This window comes from Festucalex cinctus, chromosome 14 (assembly GCF_051991245.1).
Source record: "Festucalex cinctus isolate MCC-2025b chromosome 14, RoL_Fcin_1.0, whole genome shotgun sequence".
Classification (NCBI taxonomy): Eukaryota; Metazoa; Chordata; class Actinopteri; order Syngnathiformes; family Syngnathidae; genus Festucalex; species Festucalex cinctus.
The window spans coordinates 6438160-6464853 of record NC_135424.1 but is presented as its reverse complement, the minus strand read 5'-3'; the positions used below and the strand labels follow the sequence as shown (position 1 = coordinate 6464853).

Here is a 26694-nt window from a genome sequence, read left to right as displayed (position 1 = left end):
ATGTTTTGACAACTATTTTTTACAGTGGATAGTGATTTTTTAAATTACTTCCACAATTCAAATTAAAGTATTTATATTTTATAATAATAAAGATTTCCATGATATGCCCTAGGCCAATGGCGGGCAAACTCAGTCCTCAAGGACCGGAGTCCTGCAGGTTTTGGAGGCTTTCCAACACATCCGATTGCAAATCACAAGGATCGTTATCAGGCTTATGCAAAGCTTGCTGATGAGCTGATCATATATCAGCTGTGTTGGGGAAGGGAAACATCCAAAACCTGCAGGACTCCGACCCTCAAAGACCGAGTGTGCCCACGCCTGCCCTAGGCTAATTACGGTGAAATTATGTAATGCATTTAAATTTCCAAACATGACACCTTGCATTCCTACAAGTAAAAGTAGACTAATTTTAATATCATTTGCAAGTGTTAGAACTTACCAATATTTGGATGATTCAGTAACTTCATTATTCGCACTTCCCTGAAGAGCTGTTGACACACAGAGAGACATTTTTTGAAAATTGCTGATAAGGCGTGCTGGGAAAATGCCATTATGCGCACAACTCCCGCACACAAAGTTGCAAAGTGGATTAGACGGGAGGACTGGAGCATCATGGGACTTGGGTGCTATGTAAGGCAACATGACTGATGCGCTGGCAATAAGTCTTGCTCTCAAGGATGATGAGCAGCATAAAAAAAAATAAAAAATAAAAAATAAATCCTCCACTGACACAATGCGGTATCAGTACACAAGCTTCCAGCCAGTCCAATCCAATAAAATCATGCACGCTCATCTTTGTTCTCCCAGCATCATGTTTATCGACTGACTGCAGAGCTTTAAGAGCAGCTTGGCGTCATGTCAGACGATCTCCTGCAGCCACTTAGAGGTGCTGTTAAATCATTTACATTCTGCTGACTGCCCGCCTGAGCCCCACGCTCTCAAAAAAGGGACTTCGCTGCCTGTTGACGTCAACAGCCACGTCGGTCTTTGTCGGCCATCTTTGCTTACCTGCTGTCTATACTTGGAGAACAATTTAGATTTCTGAGAATTGAACTACGCTTCGAGATGTTACATAAGCGAGTAAATGGAGTGCGTGTGTGTCTAGGTCATCAAATGTAGTTAGTGAGGTCTGAGCCCGACCCAGTTGGGACCTCTCAGGTACTCTCTCCGCTAATTCAGTCTTCCGGTCTCAGGCTCTACTGCTCTTTCGGGCGCCTCTCGTCTCATTAAGATTCCCCACAACAACTCTCAACAAGAAGGGAGAACGCTTAATTCGTTGATTTATGCATTTCAATACAGTGGTACGAGTCGAAATCAAAATAAATGTTCACCGTAGGTGAACTGGAATTCCATTAGTCCATTACAGCCTGCCCAAGAAATTTTTTTGTGTGTGAGTTTTTTCTTATTTTTTATTTTATTTTTTTTAAAAGCACTGGTTTATATAAGAAACTAATTAAAAAATATATAAAACAATGCAAATAATAATGTGAGTGTACACCTGAAAAGGCATGTGCAACTGTGAGGAGAATGACCTGACTCCTCGAGGCCCTCATATTGGGGCATGAGCCTAGCTTCTTCTACACTTTTTGTTTTGTTAGAACTAGCATTGACGCTAACATCAATCCATTTGATGTAGCATAAACAGTTGGGTGGGGACAAAATATCAGAAACGTAGAGTTGAGTTACGTGGGCTCCCTCTAGTGGTACGAGAAGCCCAAGTACAGTTCAGTTGTATTTAACTTTTTAGTACAAGAGATTTACATTCAATATTGAAATTAAATAACCTTTAGTTAAAAGCTGAGATGAACAAACTCTAAGGGACTTATAGTGATTGTGAAAAGACATTTTTCCCAAAAATGCAAATCACGTTGCATGGTGATACTGTTACAGCATATTGTGAAGATATTGTATTTCTGAGTTATTATATGCGATTGCCACCCAATTTACATAGATATTGGATATCCGGCACGCATTCACGACCACATGCCAGACCATACGGCGTCTCTCTTACATTTTCAGCATTCTGGCTTCTGAGCGTGAAAGGTCATAAATCACTCCAAACGTGAAGTGATCCTTCGATCAATTTTCTATTCCAATCATTTGAAGGCCAAACTAAATGGTTATTTGGTTTCTGTGACCTTTTTTGTTGTCATGGCCATGCTTTCTACTCGTCATAATTGTCTGCCCAGTTATTAAAAAAGCCTTTTAAACAAATCATGCAGCAAATTGAACGTCTATAAAAAGCTTATTAATCAACTACAATTATTCAATAAATAGAAAATGGACTGAAGTAAAAGACAATAAACAAACAGGCTACGGGCCTCTGTTCATGTGACTTCGCCATCAAGACGGACATTCTTCGTCCTTATGAATGAGGGCTGGACTAAAGACTTGCTATCTCATCTTGATGTCTGCCTCTTCCTGCCTCCCTCGCTCGATCGCTCCCTCCCTCTCTCTCTCTTGTCTGCGTCACTGCCCCGAAGCCCCTCACATGGGAAGCACGCGTGCAGCCGCTCGGAAGCAAAAATGACAACAAATCTGAGGAGAGCTGTGGAAAATGACAGACAGGGTGGCGGTCAATAGGGATGTTGTCACCGCTGAGGCTGACGGAGCATAATGAGATCATTGATGAGGCCCCGGTATCAATGTCAATAATATCCACAGGCGCAAGGCAGATTCACACCGTGCCCCTTTAAGCCATTTTTTAGGATTGTTTTGGAATTTATTCCCTTTAATTAATTAGTCAAAAGAGAAATAGAAAGAAACCGATCCAAAACGATGGCAGAAACAAACCGCAAAATACAGAAATATGACAACAAGCACATTGTTCAACACGCCTGAGTTTCAGGAGTCTGTGCCAGTGACCTACTTCCAGCCACCCAGGGGCACAGAGACTCACAAACTAGCCTTAATTACAGCAGTCTCGCTACATGCAGACCAACACATATCAGACCGGGAACACTTACACAGGCTGGCTGGACTATTTCAGTCACAGATGCTCCTCCAACAAGGGCATTATTGTTAGGAAGTCCTCATTGCTCTAATGAGGGTGTGCATGTGTGCAATGCACATAGGTCAAGCGTGAATCGTGTTTCAAAAAGAATCATGTCCTGCCCTCAAATATATTCATCGTAAAACTATCCTATATCTAACTATATCTTTTTTGATATAATTGAACATACAGCGGTACCTTGACTTTTTAAATCTTTTTTTTTTTTTTAAGTCTTTGCTAAAACACCCTCCCCTCATTTGAAGAATATTTCGACCTGGCAGAGCGTCTCCAGCCCAAAATAAATGTGAGAGCAGAGCATTTTTTATTTATTGATTTATATTTAAGGTATATATATATATATTTTTTTTTTATTATTTCAACCACAGTTCCAACAAAAACGGTGAACTGGGGGGTGGGGCGGTGGGGGGGCTGAGGCACAAGTAGCAGTAAAAATTAAAAACGCATCCATGAACAGAAAGTCATAAATAAATGCACGACTAAGCAGCCTCAACATTCAATGTGTCCACCCAATTGCTTTCCGCTCATCTGAATCAGACCAAAGCCGCTGTCGGGCCCCAGGCTTGATGGCATCTCATTGGCTAACGCAGTGTGGCAGGCACGAGATGCACGTAAACAGCCATTATGGGAGCACGGCCTGACGGCGGGCTATTTTACAACTGCTAGAAAATAAACAAACGAGGCAGGACGTTTGTCTGAATGAGCGTCATCAACTTCAGTTAGAGGCCATCGTAAAGGAAGCGTTAAATGGCTTTACCAATTCCCAACCTGTATCCACCTTGGATTTGGATGCCAGTGGTCTTAAACAACATTTCAGCATTGAAAATAAACAGTTCTTATTTACAGATTAGTGTGAGCGAGTCAGACAGAGCCGAGCGGGATGATGGGACGGTGGGCAAAGAAGGGATTAACAGAGAGGCCTATTTTAAGGATAGAATGCCTAAAAAACACGACGGCATCAACATCCCCGACCACAGATGTCATATGATGTGTTTCCTCTGGCTGCTCTCAGGAGGTGATTTGCAAGTTCGGGCCGACCTCATTTCCTGTGTGCAGTCAAAGAGCCACAGAGTCACGATGAACCGGAGGATGCCACCGGGTCATACGGAAACAGAGCAGTTCTTTTTCCTGATCTTATCACTTACTATCGCTCTTTTTAAACACCAAAAAACTACTACTGCACTACTAAAGTTTCGAGTTACTTCTTCAATATATGTGAAACAACGTGATCCAATGTACAAAATCCACTCATCTCAGGACGAGACGCTAAGGCCAATTTTCCCCTTCCGAGCAGGTAAACAAAAAGATAAACACAAAAGTGCCCTTTGTGCAACAGTGGAAATAGAATGGGAAGAATACAAATTGTGTCTTTTCCAAACAAAGCTTGTCCTTTTCTTTTTATAACAGCCATGGAAGAAAAAACAAAAAACACTGGATGTCCTCCATCGTCCTTTGTTTACTGTTGTATTGCTCATCTTGGTAGAAGCCATTGGCTGGCTACGCTGTCGCAGTGTTGTCGTCACACAGCGACAGAGGAAAAAAGGCTTACCATTGTAAGCTAAAGCGCTCGGTAGGCACGTGGGTTAAGTCTATGAAGAACTGCTAGCCTTCTGCATTAAGCAAAAAAATTTGCTTCTGTACGTGCAGAGGGGTATAGGATGCAACCACAATGGCAGATGGTGAGCCCATCATGGTTCCTCTGAGAATTCAGTATCAGATTGACAGACTAACATGAAAGGTGCCAAGGGCGGAATCTGGAAATTAAATCACTCATCCAGGAGCCCCCAAAATTTAGCTCAGAAATGACAACCAGAAAGTGTGTTTCCTTCATTACCTTGTGTTCCAGTCCTTGTGGTTTTTACTAAGATCATACTAAAAGACTCGTACTGTACTTGGGGGAAATAAAATGGATTGTTTGCATCATTTGATCCGGGATTTACCAAGCAAGCTGTGTCCGGCCTGCCGCGTCATTTGAAGGATGCGGCAGCCTTAGTCAATCTTGCATGCAAAGACACCTGAGTCACTCATCAATAAGGATGACTGCATGTTGCTGGTAGCCACTTTTAGAAACAGCCTGCTCAGCAACACAGGAAGCCACATTTAACACGACACGTGCACTTGTGATCAATCTCGACAATGATGGCAACCAGAGCTGCACTAATACAACTGTCAGACAATAGTCGAATGCCACAGACATTTTGCATGAACAAATCTGTTTTGTTTTTTTCTACTTTACACCTTGGTAAATACAGTGTTCCCTTGCTATATCCTGATTTATCGCTCATGTTTAGCTATATCATGATGTTTTATGTGATTGTTTTGATGTTTCTTTAAAGTATACAAGCAAGTGCAAATCATTCAGTATAGAACCACATTGCGCTGGAACCTGCCAGGCAGCACAATGCCCGACTACAAAAAAAAAAAAAAAAAAAAAAAAAATGCAGTGCAGTTAGTAGCAAGAAAAGAATGCCCCTGCATTGTAGAGCAGTCCCTCATTTATATTTTATAGTTTTACACAGAACGCCAAAACAAAATGCACGTGAGGTAGGGTTGGGTTTAAAAAATTGAATAATCAATATCGAATCACTGACATGAATCAAATAAAATAAAAGTTGAAATCGAATCGAACTGAACACTTGTGACTCAAATTTGAATCGATTGAGGAAATTAGAATCAATACCCTGCCCTAAATGTGAGGTGAAGTCTCCATTTGAGTGCACCATCACTACACTATACTGTAGTATCTGTGATTTTGGAATGCGTGTTGCCACAAAAGGCTTGACCTGCCCTCTTACGTGATGTCGGAGTCAGAGAATGAGCTTGCAGAGTTGGTCGTGTTGACTCAGGATATCACACTGGCTATTAAATGGCTAACTATTAGCCAGTCTGTGTATTGATTTACTTGGCGGAAGTTGTAGTCGTCGGCAGCTCGTGAATGTGTTTGCTTTCTTACCGTTTGTTCAATAAAGCAATATTTTTTTCATTTTTTTTATTTTTTTTTTAAATGCACCGGAGGCTGTGTCTATCCTTGGACAAAATACGTTCTAACTCGCGGCGGTTCGGCTACATTAAAATAGCTAACAATATTTACTTTAACATACGTACAGTTGAATGTGTTTCAGTGAGTTAAATGTGTTTAAAGTGTGTGGAAGGTGCAAAACAAACACAAATTTATACTTCACCTTATATTGTGGATTTTCACCTGTTGCAAAGTTGCAGGTGGTTCTGGAATGCATTGCACGTTAAAAGAGGACACTGCCAGTAACAATGTATCTAATCTTCAAGGTTAAAACCCATCTTAAGTTGCTCCATGTCTTCTTTTTCACTTAACATTCATTCATTACTAAAAATGTCCTCGTGTGCACATCTAGAAGCAGTTCAGACACCCTCAAGGAACGTCGTCAAAGAATGACTAGACGTCTCAACCCACTAAAAGCCCTGTGGACTCTAATTAAAGTCACCCGGTTGGCACGTGAAACCCAGCAACACTTGATGGCCCAGAAACAATGCTGATGTTTTAGTACCCGCCTCACATATCAGTCGGCCAAGAGAGAGTGCGAAAAAAAAGAAAAAGAAAAAAAAAAAGTTGACTGTGGGCGTTCCCAGTTAATGCAGCCCGAGTAGCGCTGCTCCCAAGGATGGCATAGGACACGCTGAGTCAATGAGGTCATCGATTCAGCCCCAGAGACGACTGCTGCATTATAAGACACACACGTCTGCATTGCAGATGGGCCTTCTGTATACAGTTACAGTCAACCATGGGAGGTGAAGTAGAAGACAGAAATGTGCAACAAGGAGTGCCACAAAATTAGGTACAACTGCATGATCTATTAAATGTGTCATAGCGGTTTTGATTGGCCCAATTGGAGATAATAATTTAACAATATTTATTTTATTAAGAGTGCGGTTTAGAACTGTACTGCACAAATTAGGCCCTTTTTTGTAAAATGTGATCCATAAGTCAAAGGTTAGCAATTGCTTTGTTTCGCTTTAACTTTTGAAACACATTTTTTATTTGAAAAGCTCCAATGGACTATTTTCTTTTTAACGCTGCTGAATGCAGAAAATTGAATTTCAAATTGTTACTGCCACCTGTGGCTGAAAAATGAAACAACACACCCCCTTCTTCACGTGCACAATGCGCACATGATGTCACATCTGCAGACACAGGGCGGGAAATTCGAACCCGAATCCAGTCTGAAAAGAATTGGCTAGAGTCTTGCAGGGGTACCCATTGTGAACAGCTAATGTGTTAATCTACTACGAATTAGAAGTTTCAGCTATAAATGGTCAAATAAAAAGGCTGCGGTAAAGATATTTTCCTCTGGAGTGCGTTCAATTGAATAAAGTTATTTGCACCCATGTTTTAAAATAATACATTACTAGAGCTGTAATTGCAATACCGTGATACCACAATATTTTGGCTCATGATTATCAGAATTTGATATTGGCCTGTGCACCGTCAAGAGGCAAATAACCGCCATACTTACTGTTTTTTTCATTTGGGAGTTTTATGTTTTTATTCAAATAATAACACAGGTTAGTGATTCCGGTCATAGGAACAGAACTCTGTTGTAAACCGAAGACCCCTTGAATAAAGTTTTATGACGTATGCCTTTCATTCAACCTAAGTGGAGGACACAGACATAAGTGCTGTTGTCATTATGTCTTATTGGGCAGATTAAAATGGAATCGGATCAGCTTTCTGAAATGAACTTCAATCCACAAAAAAAGTCATACAAATATGAAAAGTACACATTTTTCCAATTCAACAAGCAAGTGATAAAAGCATGCATACAAAATAACAAAGCAATCATTTATCCTCCATAAAACTCCAAAGGACCTCTACCTGAGAGCAACCAAAGCAGACATTGAATAATTCATAGCAGAGAGCTGATTGATCACAACTCTCACATGATGACGCTTGCTGCTACGCGTCGTCACCTGGCAGTGGACAACCTGACCCGTCGTCTTGTAACCTGGACCGAACTCAAATTGAGGCTCGTCCCAGCCGCTCGTACTTAGCGGCGGCGTAGATGTTCATTACGGCGATGTGTGTGCACAGATTACAAACCACATAATAGGCTGTTAAACAAAAGAGGGCGCACACTGAAATGAATCACGGTCGGATGAGATGAGTGTCTCTTTTGTGCTGATTAGCTGAACAATTGCAGTCAGATCCCAATATGATCAAAGTCAATTACAGATGTGCTTGTGGACGGAGAGCAGCACTGGTGGGGGGGCACAATCCAGACGACTATTGCACAACAGCGGAAAAACATGTGACGTTGTTTGTATTTGTAAATTTGAAAGCGTTAGCTCCACCAAGAATTACAGCGATACTCCTGTTTCACGTTGGAGCTCTTCTGCATCATCACGTCATGTGTTTATTACTTTCAGCAGTTTGCCAACGATTCAACTCTTAATAGAATTGATTCTTCTTGCAGCTAAAAGGCCCTTTTACATCATTAGATTCCTGCAAGCCAATGCAAAATGTGGTGACAATGCATGACCGTGCTATTTTCTTGCATTTTAGGTGATTTGCGAAACACTACAACAAACAGCCATAAAATTGTTGAGTTGAGTTGAGTTGACCCTGACAGTTCAGAAAAATACTCAATTACTAAAATCCTCAAATAGCTGCATCCCTATTTTCTATATTTTCACCAATCGCGGCTGACTTTGGAACGTACTCCCAAGATAAACAGGGAATCACTGTATGACAACAGCTTAAAAAAGTAAATCACGTTTTACTACTTTTGTGGGAGCCTGGTAGGGAGGGTGGGGGGGTGGATGATTTCCCTTAAAACTACTGTAATATCGATGAGATATTCTAATCATGTGCGCCATTGCAGCCGAGCCAAGAGATGCATCAAGTTATTAACTGCCGTTTTTACAGGGTGTGATTGTTGTAATGGCCCTTTAATGTGCGCCTACAATATCCGCATGGCAATTTGTTCGTCATCTACTACACGCCAGAATCAAGAGAGGTGAGCTGTGATAATGTGATGTGCAGAGGAATAAAGTGCCTCTGCCAGTCAAGCTGCAGTATTTTTAGATGCAAAACTCAAAGCAGGTGGCTCACACACACACACACACACACACACACACCCCCCCCCCACACACACACACACATTAGCAGCTGCATTAGTAGCAGTGTTCTGCTTGACTATAAGGACTGAGTTTTAAATCAATGTGTGTGTGTGTGTGGGGGGGGGGGGGGTGCGAGTGTGTAAAATCATGAGAATGGGCCAGATTTAGACGCAGTAATCAGGAAACAGTCCCTTTTGTTGTAATTGGTCATGACTGTAGACAAAAGGTAAGTGACACAAAGAAGGCAGGCGGTTGTATTTTTAGCCGCAGCCAAACCACAAAACAAACTGAGTCAAGAGTAATGGGTGTGGTTTAAGAGGAAGGGAAGTGGAGGTGCAGATATCAAACACACCCTGAGGTTATAAGCCATTACAACAAATCCCTGACTGCATTTAAACAAAACAGGAAAACCAAAATTATTAGTTTTATCTTTTCCTCTTTGTATGACTTCAGCGTCATGTGATCTTACCTGAGATGTGGTTAGAATTTGGTGTCGTCAACTACTTTTTACTATTTAGTACGGCTACCTGTAAACGAGTCGGTGGTGACTTGACACGAGTTGTGAATTGGCCATTGAAAACGAACAACAAATCAGAATTTTCACATTCGCGTCAGAACTGTCATAGCATATTGACGTGTCTATGTGGGTCGTGCGCATACGTGAAAGCTACGTACGTACGTACGTATGTTCTCATGCGGTCCCAACAACAAACGTCAGACGTGAGAGACAAAACTAGCTTAGCACTAGATAAGAAGACGCTACAACGAGGCTGGGTTTAAACTGGAATCAAAAGAGGGGAAAAAAAACAAAACAAAAAAAACATCCTGGGTTCTGCCGTTGACTAGGGCATGCTGTGGGATCCTTGGAATTAAAGTAAGCAAAATTTAAACTAAAAAGGAAAACCTTCACGTTGGTGTGGGCTACACGCTGATACGTTTGAATGAGATAAGTAAATATATGGCTTTTGAAACATATGATGAAGATAAAGGGGTTTATACTGTAAGTGCATTAGATTTACCATTTAGGAAAAACATGGATTTTTTATTTGTTGGACTATGAAGTGATTTTTCCAAAAAAGCGCAGAATAAAAATCAATTCTAACACGATTGGAAAATGGGTGTGAGTCGGATCTCAGGTATATTAGGAGACATTTAGGAGAAAACATCACTATTGACATTATTGCACCTTTTCGAGAAATGACTGTCTTCAAGCATCTGGGTGTGTGCAATGGCTATAGGGGTTTGAGCTAGCTAGAATCGATTGAATAATTAACTGTTAAAAAAAAATATTTATATAGCCTGAAACATCCTAAAACCGCAACAGTTAGCCTATATATGGCATTTGTTATTGTGTGTTAGCATTAAGCTAGCGCACACTCGGGAGGATATCGGTCACTTGTTAACTGATTGTTGGCTTGAGGCAATGGACTATGGAGAAAAAAAAATGGAGTCTTAACTAGTTCAGAGAAAGACTAATGTGATTTTAGTGGTTGTTCAATGACACTAACATCAAAAAAGGAATTCAGAACATTCCACCAGACCTTATCATATCAAAAGAAAGACGAAAAAAATGTAAAAATAAATTAAAAATGATATTAAAAATGAATCAATTGATTATTGTATCATATAGATGGCAAGCAGGACTCACCTTCTGTAGACTGGTGGGATTTAGCTGGGTTTTATCTATAATCTTGACTGCCACCTTGGGAGACAAAATGCGGGGCGGGGGAGGGAGAAAGGAGAGAGTGAGATAGAAACTCAGCAAGTGCCAAACCTAATTCCCACTCTCGTGGAGTTTCATTTTGTTTGTTGCGAACCATCCTCATTATTTCCCCACATGTGGCAGCTTTGCCACAACATGCCGCGGCTGAATCACGCCTTGAAAAAGCTTTTGACTGGCATAAAACAGAAATATTTATTTCCCAGAGTGATTGTTTTCCGGCGGTGCACTGTATGCAAATGAAGAATGAAACACAGAAAGATTAGCATAAAAGGCAGCGGTGAAAAAAATTGTACATGACTCTGCAGGTCAGTCTTAGCTCTGAGGGTTGCATGGGTCAGCAGTGTGAGACATGGCAGCTCAATGATCGGCCCAAAGTGCAAAAGGGAGAAATGGATCGGCTTCGCTGCACTTTGTGAGCGTTCAGCAGCCTTCCTACTCACCGCCGTTTACAATATACTACAACTTCAATCAATACCAAGAAATGCATAGTCACAATCATAATGTATCCCACTGGACATATTCTGCACCTCCGGGTATTACTGCGCAACTTTTCTCTACCTATTAGGGGAAGTCCATTTATAAAAGATTTCAAGTAAAAAATTAAAAAATAAATAAAATAAAAAACACCAAAATGCAAACGGTTTTCATCAAAATGTGTCCTGCACACACGCAAAGCTATAAATCCAGAATTGCTGTATGCTTTGTTTGCATGTGTTGATGCACCGTTCGTTAAAGTAGCAGTTGCTTTAAGATTTTATAAATTACAGTACGATTCACGACAGTGGTCACCAATGTGGTTTGGTCCTGTTTGAAAAATCTCTCATCAGTGAGCTGCCCTTTTTTGTTGCTTTTCTTTTTTTTAAATCACACTTTCATTAGTATAAATTTGGAAATTATACTATTAATAAAAAAAAATAGTGTAGTTCAAAAGGTGCACTCTAAACAGTTGGCTCAAAGGGATCGACCGGCTACTTGGAATTTTTTTGAAAGTTTTCCTTAACGTTAAGTTAAACAATAGTCTCCAATGACAGGAGCTAACTAGTATTTTAAAAAGTGTGTAGTTTAAATGTGTTCCTTTTTAAATGGTCTATAGATCATAGATATTCACTTATCGCTGGCGGGTCTGGAACTTATCCCTCATTATAAAGAGGGGGTTCAGTGTTTAATATTACAGTTATATAACAGTGCAAGTTACAAAAAAACATCAACATTGCTGTTCTAGGAAACAAAAGAGCAAAGCGCTGAGTCATGGTGAGAAGAGTGCGGGTTATTCATGTGGAGCTGTGTTTCTTTAAGACCGACTGGCCGTTGGCCTGGACACTTAATTCCATCCCAACATGGAAGCAACACCTGATAACAGCAAAGCTGACACGGTGACGGTTACTACTCTCTCTGCCTGAGTCACAGGTGATTACTACAACTCTTACAATACACGCTGAGCCAGTATTTCCATGTTTTTGTTCTCTAACTCTGAATTATTCAGCACGTGTTTACGACGAGTCACCACATGCATGCCCTGAAAGCATTAAATTATGCATTCAAAGGAAAAAAGATAAACTAAAGTCAGTGGGCTGTGGACGGAATATTATGGGGCCACCACTACCCGTGGGTTGCCTGGCGAGAATTTTGGCCACAGTTAATTTAATTTCCATGATTTCCCATGGGGCAAAATGTTCTGAAATTTAAATAAATCAAAACAGATTGCATTCTACCTTAGTTGCTTCACTATAACAGGGATTTCTACAAACCAACAATTGGTAGATGTTAGGTTGATTGATCATTACGATTGAATATTAAAATGGTGTTCAATCACCAAGTTCCACTTCCAGTCGTCATGGTAGAGTGGTCTAATTTCAGCAAAACAAGAATTATACAGTAGAAGTAGTAGCAAATGTACAAGTACAAATTCTGGATTTCCATTGATAAAACTTTAAATGACTTTAGTGTGCTTGTCTTTGTTCTTATCCAATTATTCTCATACTCGTCACATACTGTAGGAGCTCTGCACTTATGTTTGCTTTTTCACAGCGTGTCTATATTTAGGTTTTCCCGGCACTTGTTCTCTGTTGAGCGTGTGAGTACGCCGAGAGGCTCTTGAGTCAAATTCCTGTTTGCCATCAACATGCGAACCCGTGACAACAAATTCAGGAGAAAACCTGAATAACGCAGCAAACACACGTGCCTCGCCACAAAGCTTGATTGGGTGGTTTGATTTGAAATAACGGCTGAAACTGCATCTGTGACTACAGCTTTCCTTACCCATATGCGACGTTTTTACACACACTTACAGCAATGGTTTATAACTTCGGTCAAGGTAAAGGTATCATTGTATATTTAAGATGGGCATCACAGCAAAAGTGTGGAGTAATCTGACGACTACTGCTTCCAAAATCATTTAACTGAAACCTTGGATAAACTGAGTGTGACTGACAGGTGATCAGTCAGTCTTTATCCCGCCCATGGCTTCTCACAGCACAATTTTGGTTGTTTTGTCTCCCCCCTCGCATGCAGATCGCATCGCTTTTATTGGTCTGTCTTCTTTCCAAATGTTCCTTCCCGCACCCTGACCCGCTTCTTTGCATTCTGATGAGCCAGCAAAGCCACTCGGGCACACAAAGCAAGCAAGCGACTGACCTTCTCCTCGTGACCCGGACCCCGTATTCAATACGCCTGTGTAACATTGGCCGGCGACAAGGACAACGTTAGCGCTCCAAACGGGGGGAGGAATACATTGGTGGCGTCAATACTCCTAATGTGGCCACGTGCTGGATGAAACTCATAGGATTAACAAGGGATGCAAGCAGCTAAGAGAGTTGTGTAGCACATTGCAGGTTATTGTCTACTTAAGCTTTAACTAGAATGGCTCATTCTGGACTTCTACCAATTTAGAGCCTTAAATAGTACATCAGCTTCTCATGTTTTCACATAACGTTCCATCTCTGTTTACGCTTCTGATTCTACGCTGGAAGTCAGCAAACTTGTTGGTCATCTTGACATTATGATCCGTATTGGTACCTTGAATACAAGACAGCGAGTCAGGGGAAAAGTAATGAAAAGGGGCTTCTGACAGCAATGCGAACAGATGAAATTCTTACTCGCACACACTGAAAAACAGGTCGTATATGCGACCATTTTGTTCACAGTCTTAAGGCCTGCTGCTGCTATTGTGCACTTACACAAACACATCTAAAATATTTTTTTACTCGCTCACGCTGAAAAACAGGTCACATATGCGACCATTATTGTCGCAGTCAAGGCCTGCGATTGTTAAAAAAAAGGTACAAGTAGGATTCCATGCTGTAAGTCAATTAACAAGAGTCCACAAGCAGTTTCTCAAGTGTCATAGTCTTTTGGGAGAAAATGCCAAACTAGTGAAATGACATGTGGAGGTGACTTCTCTTACCTCTCGTCCAGTCAGGACATGTCGCGCCAACTTGACTTTGGCGAAATTGCCCTTCCCGATGGTCTTGAGGAGGCGGTAATTCCCGATGTGCGGCTGCTCCTCCGTGGAGGTGAAGGAATTGCGACATCGCGGCAGGCTGTGACGACTCGCCGACTTTGTAGGAGGAACTGGGGGCTCCACGAAGCCGTCCACAGATGAGTGCTGTAAAGGAACCACGTGGTTAGCGCAGGCATTAGCAATGCATGATTTCGGTACTCGACCATTCCTAGGTAAAACTATGCTTTTCATCTACTGAAATATATTTCAAAACTTATACTTTAAATCTTCACTTATGATGATCATCTCTCCTTATTGATACTGCTGTGATTCTACTTGTGAGACATGCAAAGGTTGTGTTTGTACTGCTGTTTACAAGCGACAACACAAAGTAGCAGCCTGCATGCTAATCTATTGAGAGAGCCATGTGACCTCGTACTCCTCAGTGACACACTGACCTTATCAGCACCAGATGACAACCATTCATTTTCAAGCTTCTGAGAGAACACTCAAAAATTCCAGCAGACCGCCGAGAGGCCTTCTAACAATACGGCGATACGAGTAGCACTGTCCTGGCAAGCGAAGGTGAATTAGCGGTGGCTCGCAGTGAACACAACTCTGGCAACAGCAACTGCCCGCGTCAGTCGGGGTCAAAGCTCCCATGATCCTCTTCTCCTCCTGAAGGCCACACCCGGCCAGAGGATAATTCCCCGGTACAGAAACCCAGGCCGCCTGGCTCCCGTTTCACGCAGGGAAACGCTACACCCTGCAGGGTGCGCAACTGCGCATCACCTCAGCCTGAGCGTGCATGCTGGCATCCCATGAGTCACTAGGGTACATTTGACAAAAGCAATTTTCTGGAAGATTCTACTTTAGAATTTCTGCATCACCTTGAGAGTAATTGTTGGCGTGATGAACTAGTTAAAAAAACAAAACAAAAGTGTGACTGAACATTTGGCCTGGTCCCAAATCGCTCTGTATGAACCAAAACGGGTAACCAGGACAGGTTCTTCTTGACGGGCTGGTGCGTCACACTGAATAGAAAAACTTTGCTTCCCATGGACTCCCAGCCACACTAACGACAGAGGCAATTCATATGGAAAAACACATTGATATCCAGCTTATGCTCCATGTACTAGTATGCTCTTTGTCCTCACTAGTCAGAGTAGAATGACGAGGATGCACCAATAGTCTTCCAGTAGTAATTAAGTTAACTGTAGAACAGACAGAAAATGTGCAAAAATTGAATCTCATTATCTTTGTCTTTTGTTGGAATGTACTAATGTTTAAATTAGGGGTGGGACGGTACGGGTAAACCACGATTCGATACTGTGACGATATTTGCCTCACGATATCGATAATATCATGATACGAGATATCTATGATTTTTGATATATTGTCAAAAAAATAGCAATATATTACAATATGTCACTGAAAAAGCCAACAAATGCCCATAAAAAGGAAAATGTCTAATTATGCATTTATTCAGTGCATAGTGCCTCACTGCCTCTGAGCCTTTTAACTGTAAACATTGTAAAGTGAGACAAAATAAAGTGCATAAACATTTATAACACTGCACAACTGGACACATTATATTGATATCTATCGTCAGTGTATTGATAATTTATTGCAACAGAGAGCACAACAATATATTGCGATATCGATTTTTTTTCTCCCACCCCTAGTTTAAATAAATAAATAAATTGTCAGAAATCTGCCAATTTTTGCTGATCTTAAAATAGCTAATATTGTCCAATTAAATCAGCCAATTACAAGTTAGTATTTTTTCCACATATGAATAGGCTTTAGTGAAAACCATTTGAGCGTTCATACAACATCCAGCAACAGGCCCTTGTACTTGTATGCTCTCTGTCATCACTAGTAAAACTATTCAGCACACTAGCAGAATGAGTCTTGCACACAATTAGGATGGCTGTGTCTTACGAGTAAATTTTCCCCACTAATTGCCATAACAACTAAAGCAAAACTGTTTGAGCAATTATTTGAAATTACACTAGCAATCTCTTTGACACGAGTACACTCTGCCATTACAGTCAGACTAGACTAAATAAGCACACCATTAGAACAACCATGTCTTACTAGTAATGTTTTGTTTTTTGTTTTTTAAATAAATACTCAAAGATGTATTCAAAATTCTCAATAATCAGCTCAAGTTCCATACTACTAGTGCACTCTTTGTCCTCCCGAGTGGGACAAGTTTGGCATATTAGTAAGACAAAGTGTCAAGTAGTGTAGTTTAGCTAGTTTAGGTTCACATGTAACATCCAACAAGTATACCAAAGTTGTGTGACTCGTGAGGACAAAGAGTGCACTAGCACCCGTGTATGGAACTTAAACTAGCTTTATCAAAAGCCCATTGAGCTTTTATTCAATATCAAGGATATTCAAACATTTGTTGAAAAAAAAATGGTACCAGGGACCAGTCATTCTACTAGTGAGCTGAATTGGCTTAGTAGTAGAGACGACAAAGGGTGTAGAAATCCATGGACTGTAAGCCAGATAGAAAGGACATTGAATAATGCTCAACCGTCTTTCCATATCATCGATGTAACATCTTCACGGAAGTCTGAACCGCGCACCCATACGCACGCACGAGACTGTCCACTAAAAGCCTGCTGTCTCCCTTGACTAATAACTTGATGTTATGCAATGAAGTTCAGTTGCTCGTGAGCCTGGGGCTGCAAGCTGGAGTCCAAATCCTTCGAGCCTGGGTGGCTGCTTTTATTTATTGATTTTCTATATAGCCAATTAAACAAACCCCTGTCAAAATGATTTTTTTTTTAAAGAAAAAATAAGACCAAGACTTTTTGCAACATTCATATAACCTGTATCCTGTGCAACTCAATTGAAAATTGATAATCTTTGAGAGGGAAAGTAAAAACAAGTGAGATAAAAAAAAAAAAAAAAATGGTTGCACAAGGTCGCACACCCTCATAACTGGGGTTGTGGCTGTGCTTAGAATTAACCAATCCCATTCAAACTCCTGTTAAAATGGAATCAGCAATAAACTTCAGTTGTAGCCAGCTTTTCCTGTCATGGTTTGCTTTCGAGCAGAAGCCTGAAGCTTTTGTACCAACACTGTCTGGTATTCGTAAATGTTCATAATTCACTCGACCTTGACCAAGGCCCAAGTTCCAGCTGAATAAAAATAGCTCTAAAGCATGATGCTGCAACTACCATACTTTGTCACAGATAGGCATGGATTGGGTTGGTATCAGATTCTGACTATGATAAACGGGAGCAAAAATACAGTACTGCGGTTTTACGGTATCACAATTATTCCAATTAACAGCTATAGAATTCATTATTTTTTTAACGTTTCGGTAGTACATCACTGTTTTCCATTGAAGGTGCGCCACTGGTACATTATCAATAGTGAAGAGTAAAAGTTATCCACTTGACTGCTCTTCTCCACTTTATGACGTGACATCAGAGCATAAACAAACGCATGGTAGCTATGCTAGCTAGCGAGTTACAGTATGTGCATTCAGTGAGGAGTGTATAGTATTTATTTCACCAATTGTAGAAACACAAATGCCTGGCATTCAAACAGGAGGGTACTGACTTTTGTTTAAATCAACAGCAGCTACTGTACAACATCTGAACCTATGTAAAGCTAGAGCATTCGGTTCAAGTCGAGTCTGAGTTGCAACTGAAAGTGTTAAACACAGAAAATGGCTAGCGTGACCTTTAAAACACACTTCTACAAAAGGTCGCGTTTAAGCACTTTGCCCATGCTTTTAAATCAAACTCCAGCCTTTTCACTTTCAGCAACCTAACGCTGAGCTCACTTACATGTTTACAGAAATGTAATGCATACTGTAATTTCACTGTGTCATTGAGCCATAAACAAAGCATTGTGTGTGCTTCTGAATCACAGGAGGAATAGAACAGAAATGAAACAGTACAGTACACGTTAATTTCGACATATTTTACCCTACATTTCTACTTGCTAAATATTAGCTATCAAATCTGATAGTTATTGTGAATTTGTGAGAGATGAAAGCACTACACTACTGAGCAATTTTAAAGCGCTTATCAGACCTTGACACATAATATTGAAATTCAAAAACTGTAAAGCATCCTAAGCACTCAAAACATAAAAATCCAAGAATTTCAAGCACCCAAAAGAACAAACTCTTAAAATACAAGCACCAATTGGACCTCTAAATGTAAAAGGGATGATGCATTGTTTGGTTATTGTGCTGTCATCATTCCAACACAGCATCCAAAGCAATCAAAACAGAGAATGTAAGCATTTTCAAGCACCTCAAAACAATAATGTGTTCAACAACTCAAGCATTTCCAACTATGTGAAGCATCCAAACGTCAAAATTCAAGCATCAATGGAACCCCTGAACACAAGGAGGAGGGGTTTTGTGTGTAAATGTGCTCTCACCATGGAAATTTGAAGCATTTCTGAGCGTTCAAAAATGATAAAACTTCATAAATCAGCCATCTCATGCATCTCAAGCTAGTAAAGCATCTCAAGAACCAGTTGAACCTTTGACCACAAAAAGGAGAGATTTTGTGTGGTCATGGTACCGTCATCATGTGCTCTAAACTATAAGAAAATTGATCATCAAAATCTATAACATTCTTTTGTAATAGTTATCTTTATTACATGTCTTTCCATGCCGCTATTATCCAAAATTCTAAGCCTTTTCACTTGTGGTACTGTATGATGAGAAATCAAGCATTTAGAGCATCCTTGGCACTTGAAACATTCAAAATAAAGCATTTAACAAATTCCAGCACCACCACCAACAACAATGTATTCTAATTAAAACATTTAAAATCATGACCATGTAAAGTCAAGGCAAGCTCCTTCATCCCAAGCACTCAACGCTGCAATACTAGCATTTACATATTGTAGGCACCCCCAAAAGATTACAATTTCAGCATTTTCAAGGTACAAGTGGAGCCCTGAACACAAAAAAATGCAAGGTTTTGTGTGGTTATTGTTCTGTCACCATGCAGCGGAATATGTTCAACATCCCTCCTACTATTTTTAAATCAGTATTATTTAAAATATGTATCTATTAAAAATGGGCAGCATATGCTGGTCGGTATCGTGTCAGGGAGGGGGGAAGCTTATGAATAAGACCCCCACCATACCCCAACCCCCCTTCTCCAGCACAGAGCGTGCAGCTCGGGGCCCACGAGGTGATGGATGTTACATTGCGATGCTTCCGAGCGAAAAAGTAGGGCAACATGACATCCCCCACCCTAAATATTGACGAGAAACCCCCAGTCCGGTTCGTTAGTCTCACGTTGTTATATATTCGACCACGGAGGTTGACGCAATGCGTTGTCTGGGCTAGCTTTCCCCCCCAGCCTTCAAGTGGTACCGTCATCCACGCCAAGTGCACCATCCGTAGCAGGTTATTCTGGTCCCGGGTGGGTTTTATTCCCGGCAGAGGAAAGGAAAAGAGGCGCTGGGGTGATTCCTCATTGGCCGTGTGCGGTTATAGCCCTCCTCGTACAAGCTAACCGCTGCCATTTCTCCCCCACCCGCATTGAAAGAACGCCACACTAAACAAACTCAAAAATAAAAAAAAAAAAGGTGGACGACACGACTTACATTCTCGGTGTCACGCTCGTTCACCGTGGGCAATGGCGTCCTGGTCGACATCTTGTGTGAGGGGAGCCTGGCAATGAGGCCGCTCGGCGGACGGGCACAGAGCAGACGCGGCTTCGGGTCCCACCTTCTCTCTACATCACCCCCCCTTCCTCGGCACAAAAGCCAAGCCGGCAGGAAGTGCGCAAACGGCGGCTAGCTTAGCTCAGCATTGTCCGGCCAAGTGGGGCCCCGGCCGGCTCGCGCCTAGATGGTTTCCGTTCGGTTCCGGGGTTCGGCGTGAGGAGGCTAGGCCGGTTCAGACTAGACGAGCACTGAGAGGAGGAGGAGGAGATGGAGGGAGAGCGAGCGAGGGAGGGAGGGCAGGAAGGAAGATGCGCATCTCAAAACCTCCCACCAGAAAGGATGGAGGTCTCTCTCACGCTATTTCTCTCTCACTGCATGTGATACTCTCTCGCCCTCTCTCCCTTTGTCCCCTCCTCATTGGAGTCACCAGCAAACGGTTAGTGAGGCTACATTGATTTAAATCCCGTGTACAAGGTGACTAGGGTGTGTTCGGCCCTTGACAAACCGGTCCAAATAAAAAAAAAAATGTCGCCTTGTGGAGTGAATGAATGAATGAAGGGTGTAGCACGACGTTTTGGATTAATGTACTGTTCTCCTATTGGCTTGAGATGCTAATTGTGTGGTAAACAAGGTTTAGCTCCCTAGCAGCAGGCAGGGTGAGGCCTGGCCTGTCAAAAATGCTACGATTTGGTCGACACTGACATCTGTCGGAGAACGCCAGTATTGTATCTCATTAGTCATTGCGATTGTGCTGCTCAACTGCTGCTCACTCTAGGACAAAGAACAATTTTCAAGATGATAATATTTTGTGATGTACAGCCACACTAGGACGAAAACAAATCTTTACCCATTGACTCGTTAAATTTTTTTTAACGTGCAGTCACTCCTTCAACGTAAAAGGACGGATGGATTACTACAGTAATAGCATATGAGGTGTACATGAGTGCTACGGCCACTAGGTGTCAGGCCATACCAACAAATGTGAGCAGGTGCACATGAAGCGTGTAATACATACTTTATTTGTTGTTGGGGTATTATGCGTGCCAACTTAAATTAATTAAAAGTCCCATACTTTAGTTACAAGTATAAGTATAATGGCATTAATATTTTGAATACTGTTTATACTACCAAGTATTTACTATTTGTATTTATTTATTTTTCTTACAATTTAATTTATTATTTTAATTAATTTACTATGTATTTGACTTTTTAATACTATTTGATATAAAAAAAAATATTTATGATACTGTATCTATATTACTATATGCTATATCTTATTTAATACTATTAATAATGTTTATAATTTATTTACATGACATGACACAATCAGATCCTCAATTTGTACTTTATTAGGAAAACAACGCACCTTAAAATAGTCTCAATTATCAATATGCATGATTATTAATTCTTGTTTGTCTTAATGTGCCTTGCGATTGGTTGGCGACCAGTCCAGGTTGTCCCCTGTCCATCTCACCTAATATTTTTCTGTTTCTGTTTTCAATTATTCTTATTTTTTTTAAGTACACAGTGGCTCACTCCACCTTCCATCTCGCTGTAAGAAAAAGTAAGTCACATGTAGTCTTAGTAAATTTTACCCAAGTACTTTTCTACACTTTAGAATTTAATTGTAGTGAAAAAAATAAGAGTACTTGGACTAAATCAATTTAATATTCTTTCTACCGCTGTAGTACAACACCAAGATGTGCTTCAAACGTTGTTTACAGTCAGCTCAGTTACTCGGACAACAAAAGTGAATGTCCTTTGAATACTGTTGGCCAAGCTTCTCGTTGGCTGCTGTGTCAGCAGCGAGGCCCCAAGAGTTACAATGGACTCAGCATGACGCCACATATCACAATAAGTGACGATTATGGGACCTGAAAGCCACTGAGAACATTCTGCACGGCATTTGAAGTTTGTTTTCCATCTTACAGCAACAAGGTTCTCTCGCCTCTTCATCTTTGCCCGAATAAATGTCACTGACAAGTATTTTCTCTTAGCCGATGTTTTGCGATAGCAGAACAAAGAGATGAGGTAGTTTTGGCGAAACAAAATACTGGGGTTCAGACACTGAATCTTGGCATGAAGCGGGGCATTTTTGGAATCCTGCACATCTGATCCCAAAATGGATTGGCTCCCAAACATAGCAGATGTTATCTTTTCCGAGTGCAAACAAATGGAATCGTCTAAATTACTTTGCTTTTTTTCTTACAAGTCATGGTAAGATATTCAGCTGATACGCTTCTATTTTAGATCTGATAATATTTACAAGGCCCGCATCGAACTGCACAATCAAACAATGAAATACAATGCTACCTCCCTCCTGTTGAATCTGGTTTACTTTCAAGTTCTTCTACTTTCAAATGAGAATTCGCATAAAAATGTGCAGTATTGCCCTACATATCTGTTATCCGGAAAAAAAAAACGAAAAAAAACCAAAACGTTTTTGCCATTGTCTTATGGCATCCCAGTAACAAGGGACTATGTTGATGTGAGTTGAGGAGCTTCATGTAGTGCTTTGCTGCTATCTTGTGGGAAATTTTCTCCATTGTTGACAGGGCTTGGTCCCGAAGAACAACATCAAGTAAGTTTGCAGAGCAACACTGCCACCTAGTGTGGCTTTGTAGGTATTGCTGGACTCAATACGAGTTGTGCAATGAATTAGTATTTACATCAGAGTAATAATGATACTTGGGGATTTGTAACTTAATTTTTACAGTGAGTTTTTTTGTATGCTTCTTTGTAATTTAGGTTTTAATAGCTTTGTATTAGCCTTAGTTATATATATTTCTACATACGGCATATTTGTGGAGTGCAAGATATTACGTTGGGAAATGAAGGAAAGCAACCAAGGGTAAGAACAGGCGTTAATGGAGACTTTAAAAAGTGTTGTTTAGTGCTTTAAATATGTTTTAAGCAGAAGTTAAATGACAGTAATCAAATAATATATAACAGCTTAGTTGAATTGTAAACTGTCAACTTTTGCTGCATTTGACTTTGTAGATTCCATTCTATTCCTGGGAATGTCTTACACTCCTCCTAACCTCGGAGCATCCGCCCAGGGAACGTTATTCGTGCCTGGGATTCCAACGCTGCACCTGAGCTGCAATGCCGCGGAATGTAATGGGCACTGACACTGGTTTAATGAGTGCATGTACACCCAGGGCCAAATGCAATTACATGCTCCCACAAGCAAGCATCAATAAAAATAAAAAAAAAGAGAGAGAGAGGAAGAGCAAAGATATAGAGAGACAGACAGAATTAATGGCTCACGATACCTGTAACTAACTGTATTTAGCGGGCTATGAATATTTTTGGGGTTATTGTTCTCGTAATTTTTTAAAACAGTGGAGCCAATGAGAATTATAGTGGGCTAATTCAATTTTTGTCATTTCGCAGGAGAGTGATTTCTAGTTTTATGGCTGCAATAAAATCTGTTAGATTTATATCCAGGTGATTTATACGGCAATGATTACTTCTGGATGCGTACGGGGAATTCGCAGATTTTGGCATTTTGCCATACATAATGATTTTGATTTTGATGAGCTTTCAATGACATTTTTATCTACAACAACTGACATACTGTCTTCATCTTCAGTTTCATAATCTAGGTTGGATACCGGTCAGTATCTACAAGGTCACCTGAAAGACAAGAAACAAACTGAGATTTGGAAATTTGCAACAAACAAATTTATTAAATAATAATAATAATAATAATAATAATAATAATAATAATAATAGCAATAACGAAGAATACCGTCTGTTCCTGCTATGCAAGCCTTAGCCTCTTGGGGGCAGTGTGGAGCCACGTATACATGGAGTTACACACTTAAAAGGAATAAAAGAAGAAAGTCGTGATTAAACTTTATTAATAAGACTCATTTTCGCATCTTAGGAAGAATGTATGCCTTTAAGTGTTGTGATATTAACTGTCTTCATGTGTTATAAAAGCGTTTGTGTGTGAATATTCATTATTTGAGGGAATGACACTCCAGGAACTCCATGCTAATTTTCTATGGGATTTTACATTGACTTTAGCATTAGCACTTGTGATGTTTTACAGCAAAGTATGTCTTGTATTTAAATATACAATGTGTTTAACTTTTTTTTAATGTGTTTATTTTTACTTTAAACTCCAACTGGGCTGTTTTTAAACTACTTAATGGCACACAGGGAGAGCAGAATAACATTCATTACACGCACTGGTGAATCAGAAAAAGTTGACAAACTATTAGCTGTCAGTATGATAAAGTGTACACCATTACAAAGTACAACTTCAATAATTTGCTAAATTAGTATCTCTGCGACAGTGTCAATCAAAACTAAGCATGATCACATTTGGAAAGGCAGGAATTGTATTGGATCCTTTTGCGTACCTAATGTTGTGGCTGATAAGTGTCTAAATTTGGCATGCTCCTCTACATAAAAACATGATCATAAACTATAAAATGAAGGATGAGAATCAACTGACATTTGCTTGAGAAAGCTGTTAACGCTTGGCAAGGCAGCAGTGTGCACCTTGCTCGGACAAGTCAACAAAACCTTGCTGGTATGCTGAATATTTTTGGTAGGCATAGATACGAGGCCGCCGAGGAATTTGATCAGGCGACGAGCCAGCAAGCCAGCCAGCCAGCCTCCAGCTCATTATTATTACCCAGCAGCAGCAGCAGTAACAACACACCCTAAAACTTCGTCTATGAACTGACTGGCCCATCCAGAGCCCTCCGCCCCACCCCTCACCTGCCCTCACCTGCTCGTCTTGATGGCTGTCACTCATGCATGCACTCACGCCCACGCATGCAGTGGCCGTTTAGTAAAAAAAAATATGGAGGGAAAAAAGGAAAAGTGTATAGCGAACCCCTTATTTTCACAGTAGGCACGTTCCACACTAATCCTCCAGAAACAAATATGATTATGCCTTACTTAAAATTATCTTCTATTTTAGTTCTCAGGTCTGTGTTTTGTTTTGATTTAGTTTTTTTTTTTTTTTATCAAATAATGTTGTCAATTTTGTTGTTGAAAAATGGCTGAATTTGCTTATTGCTTAATTTACTTCCTTCAGTGTGGCTGTGGCAGCCACTAACCATTAAAATATTATTCCCTCAACTTTGTACTGCCAATATATTGTACATTGATCACGATGTCCCTGAGTTTTAGACTTTCGGACCACAATGGAATTATGTAATCTATTTGATTTTATTCTATTTTTAAAGACGACTTTCAAATGTTTTTAATGTTTTTCTTGTTTTGAGTGTTATTTGCCATAGTTAACTAGTGGCAAGGCTTGGGACATGAACCAATCTTTAATGTAGAACAGAAGTCCAACACAATCAATGTAATGACTCCTTGGAAATGAATTAAAATGATTCATTTTTAATGAGCGCAGCTCAGTCTATTCTAAGCCCTTTAATCGATCTGTACATGTAAACCAGTATACTACCACAAACTACAGTACAACCATAATGACAAACATAATGTTACATGACTGAGCAATATTACCTCTGCAAAGGCAAAATTTGTGCTGTGGCTCTCGCATTGGATCTCATTAGATTGAACACAACATCAATCGGCCCTCTGACAAGAACAACAAAAAATGTCTCACCGATATGAACTTGCAGCATGGTAGCTATAATCTTCCTACTTTTACAACATGTTGGCCTTGTAATTATATCATAATTCAAAGGCTTCCCTGGTGAGCAACCAAAAAAAAAAAAAAAAGATCAGGTTCGTGGTTGCGTTCTCTGAAGAGCAGACCCATTAATTGACAGGATATAATTACACTGTCTCCACCCCCGGGGCTGTCTTGTTAAGTCACAGTAATAAGAGAATGTATGTTTTGCTTATCATAAGATGGGACCACACTTAACACGTTCCCCACAGGACAACTCAAATAAAAAGAGAATAACCATAAATGTTTCCCACTAGTCTTTTCTCCTGGCTACACCGCTTCTAGTACTTTATATGAAATGATAAAGGTTTTGTTGTCCAATCAGATTTCAGCCTCCATGGTTGCCATGTCAAAGTAATCTGCCCAGAGCATTTAACAACAGTTTTTGTTGAAATCCTAATTTCATTCAAAAATCACATGCTTAAAACCCTAACCCTGCGTGACTTGCGGGCTTTTTGATTTATTTATTTATTTATTTATTTATTTATTTATTTATTTATTTATTTATTTATTTATTTATTTATTTATATATTTATTTAGTGCAAATTTGTAAAAAATCATTGAAAAACGCGATGAATTGTTCAAGCACAAGCAAAGTCTCGCTGATGACCACTTGAGTGGAATATTCATCAAAAAAATAAAAAGTTAGAAAGTGGTGCAGAAAGTGGAGGAAAGGGAGGGGGGGGGGGGGCTGAAGGCTTCCTCCTGGGGGGTTGACTCACGCGCTTCCAGTGAAACAACAGCGAAAGATGGGAAACAATGACACATCACGGGTCGTCTTACAAGTCCCACACAACACAACGCGACCATTGAGTAACAATTTACCATCAAACCATCACTCCCAATATAAGTGTGTGGGTGGGTGGTTATTACGCGTTCGTTAGTTATGTCATGCTGAACACGTTATGCAAATGAGCAGGCAAATCGTAAACAAATACGTGCACACTAATGACACGTAAACACGCGTGCACGTACGCGTGAACGTTCATACTCGTAATCCCTAAAAATGACGTATTGCAAGGTCGGAACGTGGTGTACGTCCACGCGTCAAATCGATATAAACAAAGTCGTTTTGATCTGACGTCATAGAAAATAA

General features: G+C 40.4%; 1 protein-coding gene across 7 annotated transcripts in view; it reads right to left on the bottom strand.

The window, feature by feature from the left end:
- The window catches only part of mark1 (MAP/microtubule affinity-regulating kinase 1), a 32723-nt gene extending 12213 nt beyond the window's left edge, over positions 1–20510 (bottom strand). For 3 of the 7 annotated variants that reach the window (XM_077494914.1, XM_077494915.1, XM_077494918.1), the window contains exons 1-4: positions 19871–20508; positions 14230–14430; positions 10752–10805; positions 440–488 (exon numbers count right to left, since the gene is read on the bottom strand). In XM_077494914.1, the coding sequence (XP_077351040.1) occupies positions 440–488; positions 10752–10805; positions 14230–14430; positions 19871–19921 (355 nt within the window). In that variant the 5' untranslated portion in view covers positions 19922–20508. Of the gene's footprint in view, positions 1–439; positions 489–10751; positions 10806–14229; positions 14431–14723; positions 14961–19870 lie in introns of those variants that run through there. The other 4 variants (XM_077494913.1, XM_077494916.1, XM_077494917.1 and 1 more) reach the window with 3 other exon arrangements.
- Positions 20511–26694: the final 6184 nt, after the last annotated feature.